Source organism: Galleria mellonella, unplaced genomic scaffold, assembly GCF_026898425.1.
Source record: "Galleria mellonella isolate WM207_F2 unplaced genomic scaffold, CSIRO_AGI_GalMel_v1 utg424, whole genome shotgun sequence".
Taxonomy (NCBI): domain Eukaryota; kingdom Metazoa; phylum Arthropoda; class Insecta; order Lepidoptera; family Pyralidae; genus Galleria; species Galleria mellonella.
The window spans coordinates 1,793,694-1,806,390 of NW_026442097.1; the positions used below are offsets into that span (position 1 = coordinate 1,793,694).

General features: G+C 31.8%; 2 protein-coding genes across 4 annotated transcripts; both read left to right on the top strand.

Annotated features, from left to right (window-relative positions):
* Positions 1 to 961: 961 nt before the first annotated feature.
* Positions 962 to 4,866, top strand: LOC113516095 (putative gamma-glutamylcyclotransferase CG2811). 3 transcript variants are annotated; one of them, XM_031914536.2, is made up of 5 exons: positions 962 to 1,168; positions 1,247 to 1,326; positions 1,702 to 1,897; positions 2,962 to 3,067; positions 3,881 to 4,732. In XM_031914536.2, the coding sequence occupies exons 2-5, from the start codon at positions 1,261 to 1,263 to the stop codon at positions 4,059 to 4,061; spliced, it is 549 nt and encodes a 182-aa protein (XP_031770396.2). In that variant the 5' UTR covers positions 962 to 1,168; positions 1,247 to 1,260; the 3' UTR covers positions 4,062 to 4,732. The 3 variants fall into 3 exon arrangements, with proteins under 3 accessions (XP_031770396.2, XP_026756262.2, XP_026756270.2); XM_026900461.3 differs by lacking the exon at positions 962 to 1,168 and adding an exon at positions 4,739 to 4,866 and having other exon boundaries at positions 1,175 to 1,326; positions 3,881 to 4,012; XM_026900469.3 differs by lacking the exon at positions 962 to 1,168 and having other exon boundaries at positions 1,184 to 1,350.
* A 669-nt stretch (positions 4,867 to 5,535) lies between these two features.
* LOC113515917 (G patch domain-containing protein 4) lies at positions 5,536 to 12,198 on the top strand. Its single transcript, XM_026900213.2, has 5 exons — positions 5,536 to 5,746; positions 6,692 to 6,843; positions 8,422 to 8,589; positions 9,856 to 9,965; positions 11,577 to 12,198. The coding sequence occupies exons 1-5, from the start codon at positions 5,701 to 5,703 to the stop codon at positions 11,980 to 11,982; spliced, it is 882 nt and encodes a 293-aa protein (XP_026756014.2). The 5' UTR covers positions 5,536 to 5,700; the 3' UTR covers positions 11,983 to 12,198.
* Positions 12,199 to 12,697: the final 499 nt, after the last annotated feature.

Consider the following 12,697-nt stretch of genomic DNA (forward strand, 5'->3'; position numbering starts at 1 on the left):
CAGGTGAGCCGCATGCTCGTTTGTGTTGTAAAAAAAAAACAGATGGTCTCGAGGGAGTTTAATTTTCTGGACTATGTTAAATTGTTTATGATATACACCAACTCCTCCGATGGCGTCAGAGGATTGTTTAGAAGCATCTATATAAATATGGTGATAATTGTCCCAATTCTCATCAACTGTAGCGTTCAAAACAAATTATTGGCATTAGGGTTTCCTTTTCAATACCTATATTTAAAATAATATTGGGTATTGTAAGCAATGCACTGAAGTGTATAGAATAAATAGGTAGTTTTAAACTATTATGTGTAGGAGCAGATAGAGCGGTATATGTGTCGTAGCTGTTTACTAATATAGGTGGTTTCTTATGTTTCCAATGAGGAACTGATTTTACTCAATTTGATAATCTATTTAATTTTGGTATAAGAGGATGATGTGAAAACTGTAAACATCTGATGAAATATCTATCGGCCAATAATTTACGTTTCAACTCTAGACTCTAGGGGGCTCGACGTATTAAACGTTCACATTTTGCAATAATAAAATTACAATGAGGTACGTCAGTGAGTTTAGAATCTAATATAATCCCCAAGTATTTAAACTCATTGTCAAGTGGAATAATTGAATTATTATATATATGTATATTTGGTGGTGAACGCAATTTCGTGAACAATACAGCTGCGCTCGTTGAGCTCCATAAAGTTAAACCATGTGAATCTAGCCCAATTTGTAATAAGCGAAGAGCATTATTTACTAAAAAGCATGCTTCATCAATAGAGCTGTGTACTATAACAGACTTTGCTGATAGATAGAAATTCGTTGCGACCAAAGACAATTATTATACTTCTGTGGTAGCGATTTTACTAGTTATGTGACAGCTAAAAATCATATCATAATATTTTCTCTCAATGTTTTACAATATTTAAAATTGAGCTTAGTGCTTTCTCTACAATGTAATTTACAAAGCTAAATTACTATATACTTAATGTATTATTTCTATGTTTTGCTGTTAGATAATAAATGGTAGTACTATTTGACAAAGAATTTGGAATTTGTAAGTTAAGGTGATCTTGCTAAGTAATACTAGATGCTATTATATTATCTGTAGGTAATACGTTTCCAAACTATCAATCAATCAACTGTCAAACTGAAATGACAAGTGTGACAACTGGTAGGGGTACCTAATTATTTTATTATTTACAATTTATCATGTTTTTATCTTATTTACATTATTTACATTTTTTTTTAGTAATTACGTAATATATGATACATTTAACAGTGCGTCCTTTATCCTACATCAGACAATTCAACGTGAAATATTTTAGTGAAGTAAGTTATTGTGTTTAAATATGTGTAAGTAAATATTTTACCAATGAAAATTGAATAAAATTAATAAAACAGTTTCGAATAACAAAAAGAAACTTATGATAACAAAAAGTCAGTTAAAAAATCGACAATACTTGTATAATGTAAATATATAAAGTCGTCTACTTTGTTTAAGAATAAAATTTAATGATTAAGTTTTGTCTAATATATATTTCTGGGGATGGTAATAATTACTGTTTAGTAATTTTTCAAAGATTACTAATCGATGAACTAGTCTTAATAAATATTCAGTTCCTACATATAATCTTTTTATTATAATTTTAAATAATGTTACTCTTTGTAAAGCGTAAAATATATTGACCATTTTTACCTCTTTAGATGACCCATAAAGTATTTGTCTATGGTACACTGAAACGTAACGAGCCTAATCATCATTGGCTAACTGCACCAGAGAATGGATATGGTAAATTCATTGCTGAGGGAAGGACAAGAACAAAATATCCATTGATTATAGCTACGAAATATAATATACCATTCCTTATTTATAGTCCTGGCCAAGGATATAATGTTAGAGGTGAGAATTGTATTTTTTTTATAATGCAGAGGAAAAGCGAGCATGCATCTCAACTGATGGTAAATGACTACTGCTTCCCATGAGCACTTGCAATACGGATGATCGACTTTTTAGGTAGGAATGTGCCTTTTCTTTAAGGGTTTGAATTCATACTCATATCTATTCAGGAATACTGCTGCTGTGCATTGAATTATTGTATAAGAGAAATTCTACCCTATACTACCAATCTGGTAGCTAGTTCAGTACCACTTAAAGTACAGATTTCTTATCTCATAAAACATCTTGATCAGAAAATGGCAGAAAATTAAGCATTGTCAGACTAATCCCGACAATGGCATGGGGCAGCAGAGCTGAATGGGCACCCAGTAATTAAAATCTTTTAAGTAAAATTTATTTTACACTTAAATAAATGTTTAAAGAATATGGATGTTGAAAATAAAGGTGTTTTTTTTAATGGGTGATAATGGAATGGTAACCCTGCTTGCGCAATCGGTATACACTGGCAGGGCACCAGTGAAGGATGATAGATGAGGATGAAGCAGGTCAGTTAGCCCATTGTGATGAATTCAACAAGAATTGTTCACGATGGTTTCCAGGGGGAACCATGTGGAGGTCGACCTGATAGTGTATTGCTAGCAATGGGTTCATTAAACCCCATTACTAACAATCCCTTCCCCCCAAATAAAGGTGGTTGGTGCCCTCAGGCCTAGAGGCCCAGAGCGGGTTGCCCATTTCGCTACACTCTCCTCCTCCCTTCTGATACTTCACCACAGGTATAAAGTATTCATGTTTAAAAAATTACAACTGAACACTAATGCATATATTTACCCTCCTGAATTGTGGGGGAAAAATTTTGAATTGGTAACCCTAAATTATAAAGCACTAATACTTGCTTTGCATAGATTAAGAATAGGTACTGCCAATAAATGTTAATATTCTATAAAACTGATAGTTATGATGGTGTATTAGTGATGGGCCTACATAATAAATTAGCACTTTTTATTACTGCTATTTACAACAGTTACAGTTTTGTTTTCCAATATTTTTTTGTACTGACTTTACAGGTGAAATTTATGAAGTTGATAACATTATGTTAAGTAAACTGGACATATTAGAAGACCATCCAAATTATTATATTAGAGAAATAGACGATATTGAAGTTAAAAAAACGTAAGTACCTTGAAGGGACTATTTTTTTCTGGCTTTATCCATTTCCTTTTCATATATAACACCATCTAGTGGTAATTTTTTTCTATAGTTGGTATTAAATCTAACACCAACGCTCTAGGTCAATAGGTTTGTAGTGGACACACTATTGCTTTTAGATACAAATAATAAAACTCAAAAATTATTAAAAAAAAAGTATAATAAAAATATATTTCAGGCCCATATTATCAATCACTTATTCTTTTTGTGCCTACAATAAAAATCATATAAAAAAATTATCTGGTTTTTGTAAATAAAAAAAATACCAAATTATAGCTGTTTCGAGTGCCATTCCAAGTTTTCTTATTCCTGTATGAATATCGTCTTTTTTCTAATTTTCATGGAAATAATAACTAGGGGTATATGTAATGATAGGGTAATATCTAAATATTGTAACTACAATATCTATATATGGGCTTAAAATCGTATATATTAAATATAGGTTATCTAATATATAACGTAGAAATAAAGAACTAAATTGAAATAAATGTGGATATCTTACTGGTATGGGCGATATAAAAATAGGTTATGAATATTTTCCCATCATCGATATCTAAATGAACCCAATATATAGATATTGATGCGGTATTGATATTACCCATGTCTAATTGTTACATACCTACTCATGATTACTCAGTGTATTGTATAGTTTAGTGAAAGCATTTACATTTATAATTTTTACAGACATATATAATGTTGCTATAGTCAAGTAGGCTATAATACAGATAAATAAGATAATGTCATGTCTTTATTTATCTGACGACTTTTTTTTTTCAGAGACACAAACGATGTTGAAACAGTAAAATGTTGGGTATATTTCTTAAAAAGTTTTAAACAGGAGTTGTTGTCACGACCTCAGATGGATAATTACTCATCGGGAGGGAGTCATGGTCTACCCTACATGGAAAGGTCTAAGCGAGATCCTTCTTATAACTACCGAGCTGAGATTAAGGATTAAAATCTTAATTTATTACTAATGAATATAATACACGATCAAATATATAGTCACAATCAATTTATTATATTATATAGATAAATTGATTTGGCTACCTAGTGGTATTGATTTTAAAGTACTTAAACTTAATTCTAAAATATTAATTCGATAGTTTAGCTATGTACAGTAGTTCTAAAGTGTTTTTTCTGAAAATTTAGTTTACACTGATCCTTAGAATAATCATTTTACTGTGATATCAAATAGATATTTTAATTTTAAAGACATAGTATGGTGCTTAAAAATTAAGTACAATGATTCATTTTTAATAATAATAATTATCATTTACAATAGAATTTCGATTATACGAACATCGATTATCCGAATATTCGATTATTCGGACTTATTCTTCACGGCTCTAATTACCGATTTAGAAATGGTATTATGTATTAGTTGGGATTATATATTAGTTACTTAAAAACTACTTTTTTTTTATACAACTTAGAATGGCAAACAAGCTGACGGCCCACCTGATGGAAAGTGGTAACCGTCGCTTATAGACATGAGCAGTACCATGGACATCACAGAGTATACTGTTTCGCCCATGATACCCCCCATGTGTTGCCATTCCTGAGGACTCGGGTGTTAATCCTCTGTACCCAGTAAATTCACGCCATGAAATGAAAATAGACCATTTTTTTCAGCAACAATGAATCGACTTTAGAGGATTTGGATGATATTACAAGAAAATAGCATTATATTTTAAAATTTTAAGACAAATTTTTAATATACCTATTATAACGTTGACATTATACTAATGTTGAATAATATATTGTTTTATTTCGTATTTTATTTCCTAAAATATCCTGAATAGAAAAGTTAAATAAACTAAATATTGCACCTTCATCCTTAATATCTGTCTATTACAGTAATAGCTGTCCGTATTTGTTTCTGTTCTAATAAATACCAACAGATATTTTTTATTTCACTGTCATTGAGATATTATTAATTTAAGAAAGGTTTATTAATATGTATAAACATTTGAATTAAACTTTTGTTTAAATAAATTATAAGTAAAGTGAAAGCCGATATGGGTTGCAAATAAATTAATAATAATAATAAACTGGAGTGCCCTTAATTTTTCAAGACCATTAAAAAAAGAATCTTAATCTTTTGGACTTTTTTTATTTTTTGATGATTTACTCAACTTAATAAAAACATATTTATTAAAACACATATAGAGGTTGTAAAAGTATTGCCGTTGTATCGTCTGTCCGAATAGAATAATAGGTAGATTGTCTTATAAGAATTAATACACATAACACAATGACAGAATAACTTTTTTTATTATTATAAATAAACGAAATATAAATTTATACACATAGAACTTTAGATAATACGTAGTATGTTTTACTAAGTCTATGGGTAGAACGTATTCCATAGTTGTCACTAGTATTTTTTGAATACTCTACGCTGTCAATGTGTCAAAGTCATTTAACGTGTTATTTGATAGATAATGAATTTTGATTGACGTACAAGTAAAACATGCTTATTTTTTTATATTAGGTTAATTTTTAATTAATATCTTTCCAATATTTTTGTTATAAAATGGAGATAAGTCTAGATACATAACATTAGTACTGTTATTTTTTATTTAATTAACAAAATGGATTTCGCCCGTAGACAACTGGAGAAGTATGGCTGGACCGATGGTAAATATTTAACAATTTTGTTCTTTTATGACAAAATATAGGAATTGAGATTAAAGCAAACATGTTTTTGTAGAATTTCTCTCTTTCCTTTAGGCAAGGACTGTTAATTTTGTTCGAATTATTGTATGTTTGTTTAAGATTTTTTTATGTACTCACCATCACATTTTCTTGTGATTTTCTTTATAATCTGTATCATTTGTACTATTCGCGCTAAGGATCCTGGTGACTTGTAATGCAGTTTTAACATCTAGTATAAGCACCAGCTCCCACAAATAATATTGTTAAAATGTTCTGCAAGTTACATGTACTTAGTAAGTTCTTAATCATTTGTAGTGATAAATAAATAAATTTATAATATCAATACTTTTTGTATATCTAGCTACATAGTACATGCTTGACACACTGTTATTTTTATTTAACATATTTTATACATTGGAGAAAGTGTTATAAAAATATGAATTAGATTAGTATTGTTTTTACTTATTTAGTAATAAAAAATGACTAAGTGGTCATGGCTGGAAAGAAGCCATATAGTATATATGAAAAAAGAAAAAGAAATATTTGAATTTTTTTTTGAAAAAAAATTTGAAAATGAAAGTTTTGGTTTGAATGGTGGGATATGGCGTGAATTTACAGGTTACAGAGGAATGACACATGAGTCCAGGAGTGGCAACACAACAGGGATATCATGGGTGAAACAGTATACTCTGTTATGTCCATAGTACTGCTCATGTCTATAGGCGACGGTTACCACTTTCCATCAGGTGGGCCGTCAGCTTGTTTGCCATTCTAAGATGTATAAAAAAAAAATATTGCTATATATTATTATTATAGTTTTTTCGCCTCTTTAGTGGTCCCCAGGGGTGAAAGCTCCATCTTTTTCCATTGCTATATGTTATGCACCCTTAATTAATAGTTATTATTTAACTATGTATTTATTTGCAGGTAAAGGCCTAGGCAAGCACGAGAATGGAATTTCAGAAGCACTAAAGCCAAAATTGAAGCGTAGTGTAACCGGAGTGGGTCATGATGCTGCATCAGATTTTACAGAACACTGGTGGAGCCAGTTGTATGATAAAGCTGCTGGGAATGTGCAGGTATCTTTAATTACTGAAAGGAAGTCTCCAATTTGCATGTTGATTGTTTGTTCAAGCACATATCACATTTAATGAGGGGGATAGTTAGTAGTGGGGACTGAGGGCCCATTGTTAGCAATATACACTAGAAGTCAGTATGGTTAATGCTTGGTGAATTTGTCACTTCATCATCATCTTTTACTGATGCTGCACCAGAGGGAGACTTTGTACAAAAGTTGATTGCTTGGGTACCTCTGTCCCATTCGTGTTTCAACCGTGAAGCAGTTGTGTTTGCATGGCTGTGTTTCAGTTTGAAGGGTGGGATATAACGTGAATTTACTGGGTACAGAGGAATAACACCTGAATCCTCAGGAATGGCAACGCATGGGGGGTATCATGGACAAAACAGTATACTCTGTTATGTCAATGGTACTGCTCATGTGTATAGGCGACGGTTACCACTTTCCATCAGGTGGGCCGTCAGCTTGTTTGCCATTCTGAGTTGTATAAAAAAAAATCCAGTATATATTGATGGTGTGGTGTAGGTAGGGTTACTAATATGTCCTAAATACATTTCATTTTCATCCCATTACTAAGGGGGAAAAGGGATTGTTAGGCAATGGAGTTTGACAGCCTCATTGCTAGCAGTATGCCCTATTAGACAGACCTCCACATGGTTCTCCTTGGAAACCATCGTGAACAATTCTTGTTGAATTTCTCATGATGGGCTAACTGACCTGCTTCATCCTCACCTATCATCCTTCACTGGTGCCCCGCCAGTGTATACCGATAGCGAGGGTGGCGTTACCATTCCATTATCACCCATTAAAAAAAGCAATGGGGCCCTTAGTTTCCATTATTAACAATCCCTTCCCCCTACTGATAGTGTAGGCATGGTTAGGAATATGTCCTAAATACATTTCATTTTCACCCCATTGTTAATAATGGTTTTTTAGTAATCTTTGAGGAATGTAACCTTAAAGGTTTTATTTAATGGATAAAAATGGAATATTAATTTTACCTGTACCATCAGTGTATGCTGGTGAGATTGTACAATTACTGTCACTTCATTAAGTACCTGATATTGGAAAATATTTAAATATGGTTTATGACATTTATTTCATATATAATGTATTTAAATGTATACAGAATGAAACAAATAATAAATAAAATACATACACACATATTGGTCACGCCTGTTTACCAAAAAAAAAATAGTATAATAATAAGTAATAATAAAATAAGTGTAAGTTAATCGAAGATTTTGGATATTGTTCTTACATTATAAAAAACTTGTTGCATTGAGTCACATTGTGTTGTATAATTTTTATGAAATGAAAGTAGTTTCACATGTTTTATTTTTAGTTGATGTTTTATAAATTACGTTCGCTAACAGTAGATATTAAGTGCATATTCATAGTTTTAAATTTCTCATTTAAGTGACTTATGTATAAAAATATTTAAATGTTGCAATGAGGTACTTTTTTTTCTTTTTTTTTAATGGTTTCCACCATAGAGACAATGGTGATTTTCTGCCAATGTCAGGGTTAGAAAATACTCCATGTAAATAATATTTAATCAGCTACTTATGGTTTTCAGGTGGAAGAAGTAAATGGTAAAACGAAACGAATAAAGGCAAAAGATGCTGATAATTTTGAGATAACAAACAGTACGTGGCGTTTGAGTAAGAAGAAGAAGGCGAACAATGATGAAGAATATTCAGAGTATTTTGTTAGGAAGGCGGTCCTAACCAGTGGTGGGAGTAAGGTAAAATTTAAAAGTATTTTTTGCTCTACATAATTCAACGACTGAATTCCACTAAAAAAGTAAGCTTCAATTGTTTTCACAAAAGACTACAGCATGGGGTTCTTCAAAAGGGAGGTAAAGAGGTTTCTTCAGGGTCGAAAACGCACGTAATACCTCTGGTATTGCAGGTGTTCATAGGCTACAGTAACCGCTTACCATCAGGAGGGCCGTATGCTCGTTTGCCACCTCAGTGGTATAAAAAAAACTAGTTGTTATGATTTCAAATCTAAACTATTGAACTGATTTTAAAAAAATCTATGGTATTAATCTGTAAGTATATCCTTTCAGATAAGAGTTATCCAAACCAATTTATAACTGATGGAGTTATGAGGTAACAAACAAAAAAATACAATCAAATCAAATCATTTATTGCACGAATATGGGTACATACATTAGATGAAAATAATAATTACATGGCCATTATTCCATATTCTACCATATCGGCGTGTACAATATAAAATTGAAGTAGTAATAAAAATAATGTGAAAAATAATAATAAAATGTAAGATCGAACTATTATAACAGATAAAACAATACATTATAACAGACCAGATATCACTATTCTTGATAAAGACAATAAAATAGTTTACTTTACAGACATAGCAATATGCAACACACACAGTTTGACAAAAACACACTCTGAAAAACTAGCTAAATACACAGATCTTTCTATAGAAATAAAATCCCAATGGCGAGTTCATACAGTAAAAACAATACCAATAGTTTTATCTACAACGGGTGTTATCCCGAAAACCTTACACACAAGTCTCCATACATTATGTATACAACCCTCCACATATATACTCCTCCAAAAAGCAGCAATTTTAAATACATGTCGCCTGGTCCGTAAGTTCCTATCATTGAACTGACATTCCAAAACACTTGGCTTTGGCCCGTGTCTAAAACTACCTCTAAATGAGAGATATAACAAATTAAATAAAATGTAAAAAATGTCAATAGAAATAATTAAATTGCATGTCTAATATTTATCATTGTAATAGTCATGTAACGTATAGTAACACTTGGCTGTCAAATATTAAAAATTGAATTGAAAACCTCCATCTTTTTGAAGTCGGTGATGTGAAAAGGACTCCATTTTCCGTGCTTAGCCTCTCACTTGGGCTATTGTACGTATGAATTTTGAAGTCGATTGATAAAAGGAAATTAAACTGTGCAAGTTATAATTATGATGAAAATAGTAATATTGATCAAATTGTAAATCATTAGGTGGTGAATATCAATGCGTCTGATTCTGATGAGGAAGTGGTGAAGAAAGATGTATTCAAAATGACTGATGAAGAATTATTCGCTGCTTGCGAAGGACGGACAGCTCATAAGTAAGATTTTAAATTAATAAATAATAGATATTCACTGTAACATCACAGCCTTATTTTAATACACTATCGGGACTTTACACAATAAAAAATTACATACATTAGTACATTACTGCAGCGGCCAGCAACTGAGGCATTGATGGACGAACGTGCAAATGTGGGCCGAGGTGTAGCCGAGTCACACATACGTGAGTCCATCAATGCCTACTTGTGGCCAAAGCTTGTATAGTACTTTTCTTAAACCATGCGTGGAAATTACATACACAATTTTACTTTTTAAGTTCAATGACGAATAACGAACAATAATAATTTTTCACGCGCCATAATGTTCCTTTGTTTTTTTTTTTCAATAAACAGCTTTCTATTTGTAAGCCAGTTCGAAATTTAAATAAAACCCTTTTATTAGTTACCTCCTTGGTAGCCATCTTTCGAAGTAAAAGGTCATTCCATTTTTTAAATTACAGGACAGATATGAGTTTACATAGTAATTTATCTGGCCGCAAAACACGACAGATATGGATTTTCATACAACTTTTGCCGGCCGCTGTCCGCATGTATCTGACCAGAACGGCAATTTTGATTTATTCGAAGAAGATTGTAAAAATATTGCTCACATTTCCAAGCATGTTTGTTTGTATTTACATACCTGATTTTTATTGCTGACGTTAGGACTTGGAATTCATGATTTTCATTTCCTTAATTCCTGATAGTGTTTTTAAAATAAGCCCCAGATGTTTCCCATTAACTGAACATAAGCTTTCCTCTTGAGGGTAGTTGCCATACTTGGCAGACAGATTGGCATGCTTGGCAGGCAGATTGGCAACTGCATTTAGGGATGTTTTTAGAGGGATGTTGGTGCCCATACCTCTCCCTCTCTTTCATATTGGAATGGAAATATAACTGATCTGAAATTACATGATACAGAGACATAAATGCAAATAAATATTCATTCATTCATAGCATCTTAATCTGGGATTGTAAATAATATACCCTATCAGATTGACATCCATGTGTGTTTCCTTTAGAAACCATTATGATTAATTCTTGTGAAATTTATCACCATGGGCTAATTGATCTTCTTCATCCTTACCTATCATCTCTCAATGGTGATCCGCCAGTGTATAACAATAGTGCAGGCAGGTTTACCATTCTATTATCACCCATTAGTCTTGGCTACACTTATATGCTGCTAGTTGAAATGGCATTGTGGAAATGTCAATTCTCTGTTTTCCTTTAACCAAAGGTTCTCTGTAAGAGATTACCCTGGTGATAGGATAATTTTTTTAAACCTTTATATTTTAATCTGTACTTCATGCTACTGTATTTCACTTGAATTGTTTAATTGTCATAGTATATTTTTATGTTTCTGCTGCAATAAAGAGTTAAATAAATATATTCTAAGATGTCTACAGGCGATGGTTACCATTTTCCATTAGGTGGACCGTCAGTTTGCTTACCTTTTTATATAACAAAAAAAATTCCATCTTTTTTTTTCTTGAGCAAGATTTTTTTTTTAATGAGTGATAATAAAATGGTAACTCAGCCTGCGCTAGCGGGGCTGAGAAAGTTACTAGATCATAGGCCCATCAAACATAAAAGTAATATATTTTACAGAGGCGCGCGCCACGGTCTCAAAGCAGTCGGCAAATTAGCAAGAATAGCACAGCAGGAGGCGGCGTTATTGAAACAGCCACAGTTCGTCGATTATTCTCATAGTAGAAAAATTGTACAAGATTTATCGACTACCGAATTGAATGTTGTTGAAAACATGAACTTAGAAAGTGATACAGATATGTCTGTGACAAGGAAAAAGAAAAAGAAAAGAAGAAAAAACATTGTATTAGTCAAAATAATTACGAGTTGGAAAATAATGAGTCTCCTAAAAAGGGCTTCCCTGAAAACCATGGGATTTCACTTGAGAAAGTTAACAAAAATATGGAAATATTTAATAGTGTTGATAAAGATGCAGATGAAAAGGTTAGTAAAAAATCTAAGCGCAAAAAGGAAAGAACTAATATAGAGAATGGTGAAATATGTGAAAAGGACAATTTTGTTAAAAAATCAAAGAAATTTAAAACCAAGAATTATGAAGATGATACAGAGACAGTTGTTATGGAAACAGAGCCTGTGGAAGAAGAAGAACGTATGGACATTTTAGAAAATTGCAACAAAAAGAAGAAAAAGAAAAAACATAAAAATGTTTAATCTGTGTAAATAAATGTTTTGTAAATGACTACTATTTCGCTTTTATTTGTGACTTCGCCCTTAGATAGATAATTTATTTGCATTACTTACTTATAGCACACAAATTACAACATAGATATACAAAAAAAAGCGAGATAACATAAATGATAAAAAAAAAATATAAAAGCTAAATATAATTTACGTTTGTGAGTGTGCCATAGCAATACAAAATGGCCACAACTCAGTTTATTGCTTCGCCATCAAAAGAGCAAAACACTGATATTCTGTTGCGGCCAAAGGGAATAGGGTAACAATAAAACAATACTACCAGATTATCTATATAGTAAACAGACAGATATGACAGTTTATCTAGCAGACAAATGGAACATAGAGGTAACTTGCTGAACCCTCGTCACCGACTTATAAATTGAAAATTACTGGTTTGTTCTTAGTTTGATAACATTTGATACCCCTCTCGAATACTCTGTAAAAACTACTCTAGTGTTGCTAACTTAGTTGTGTGGGGTAGATTTAGCTCTTTTTGTTTTTCT

What these genes read in the sequence shown, in the direction of transcription:
- LOC113516095 (XM_031914536.2), top strand. Translation starts at nt 1,261, where the DNA reads ATGATACATTTAACAGTGCGTCCTTTATCCTACATCAGACAATTCAAC. An exon ending in ACGTGAAATATTTTAGTGAA is followed by an intron (nt 1,327 to 1,701) that starts GTAAGTTATTGT and finishes TTACCTCTTTAG; the next exon opens with ATGACCCATAAAGTATTTGT. An exon ending in GATATTGAAGTTAAAAAAAC is followed by an intron (nt 3,068 to 3,880) that starts GTAAGTACCTTG and finishes TTTTTTTTTCAG; the next exon opens with AGACACAAACGATGTTGAAA.
- LOC113515917 (XM_026900213.2), top strand. Translation starts at nt 5,701, where the DNA reads ATGGATTTCGCCCGTAGACAACTGGAGAAGTATGGCTGGACCGATG. An exon ending in TAACCAGTGGTGGGAGTAAG is followed by an intron (nt 8,590 to 9,855) that starts GTAAAATTTAAA and finishes GTAAATCATTAG; the next exon opens with GTGGTGAATATCAATGCGTC. An exon ending in GAAGGACGGACAGCTCATAA is followed by an intron (nt 9,966 to 11,576) that starts GTAAGATTTTAA and finishes TATATTTTACAG; the next exon opens with AGGCGCGCGCCACGGTCTCA.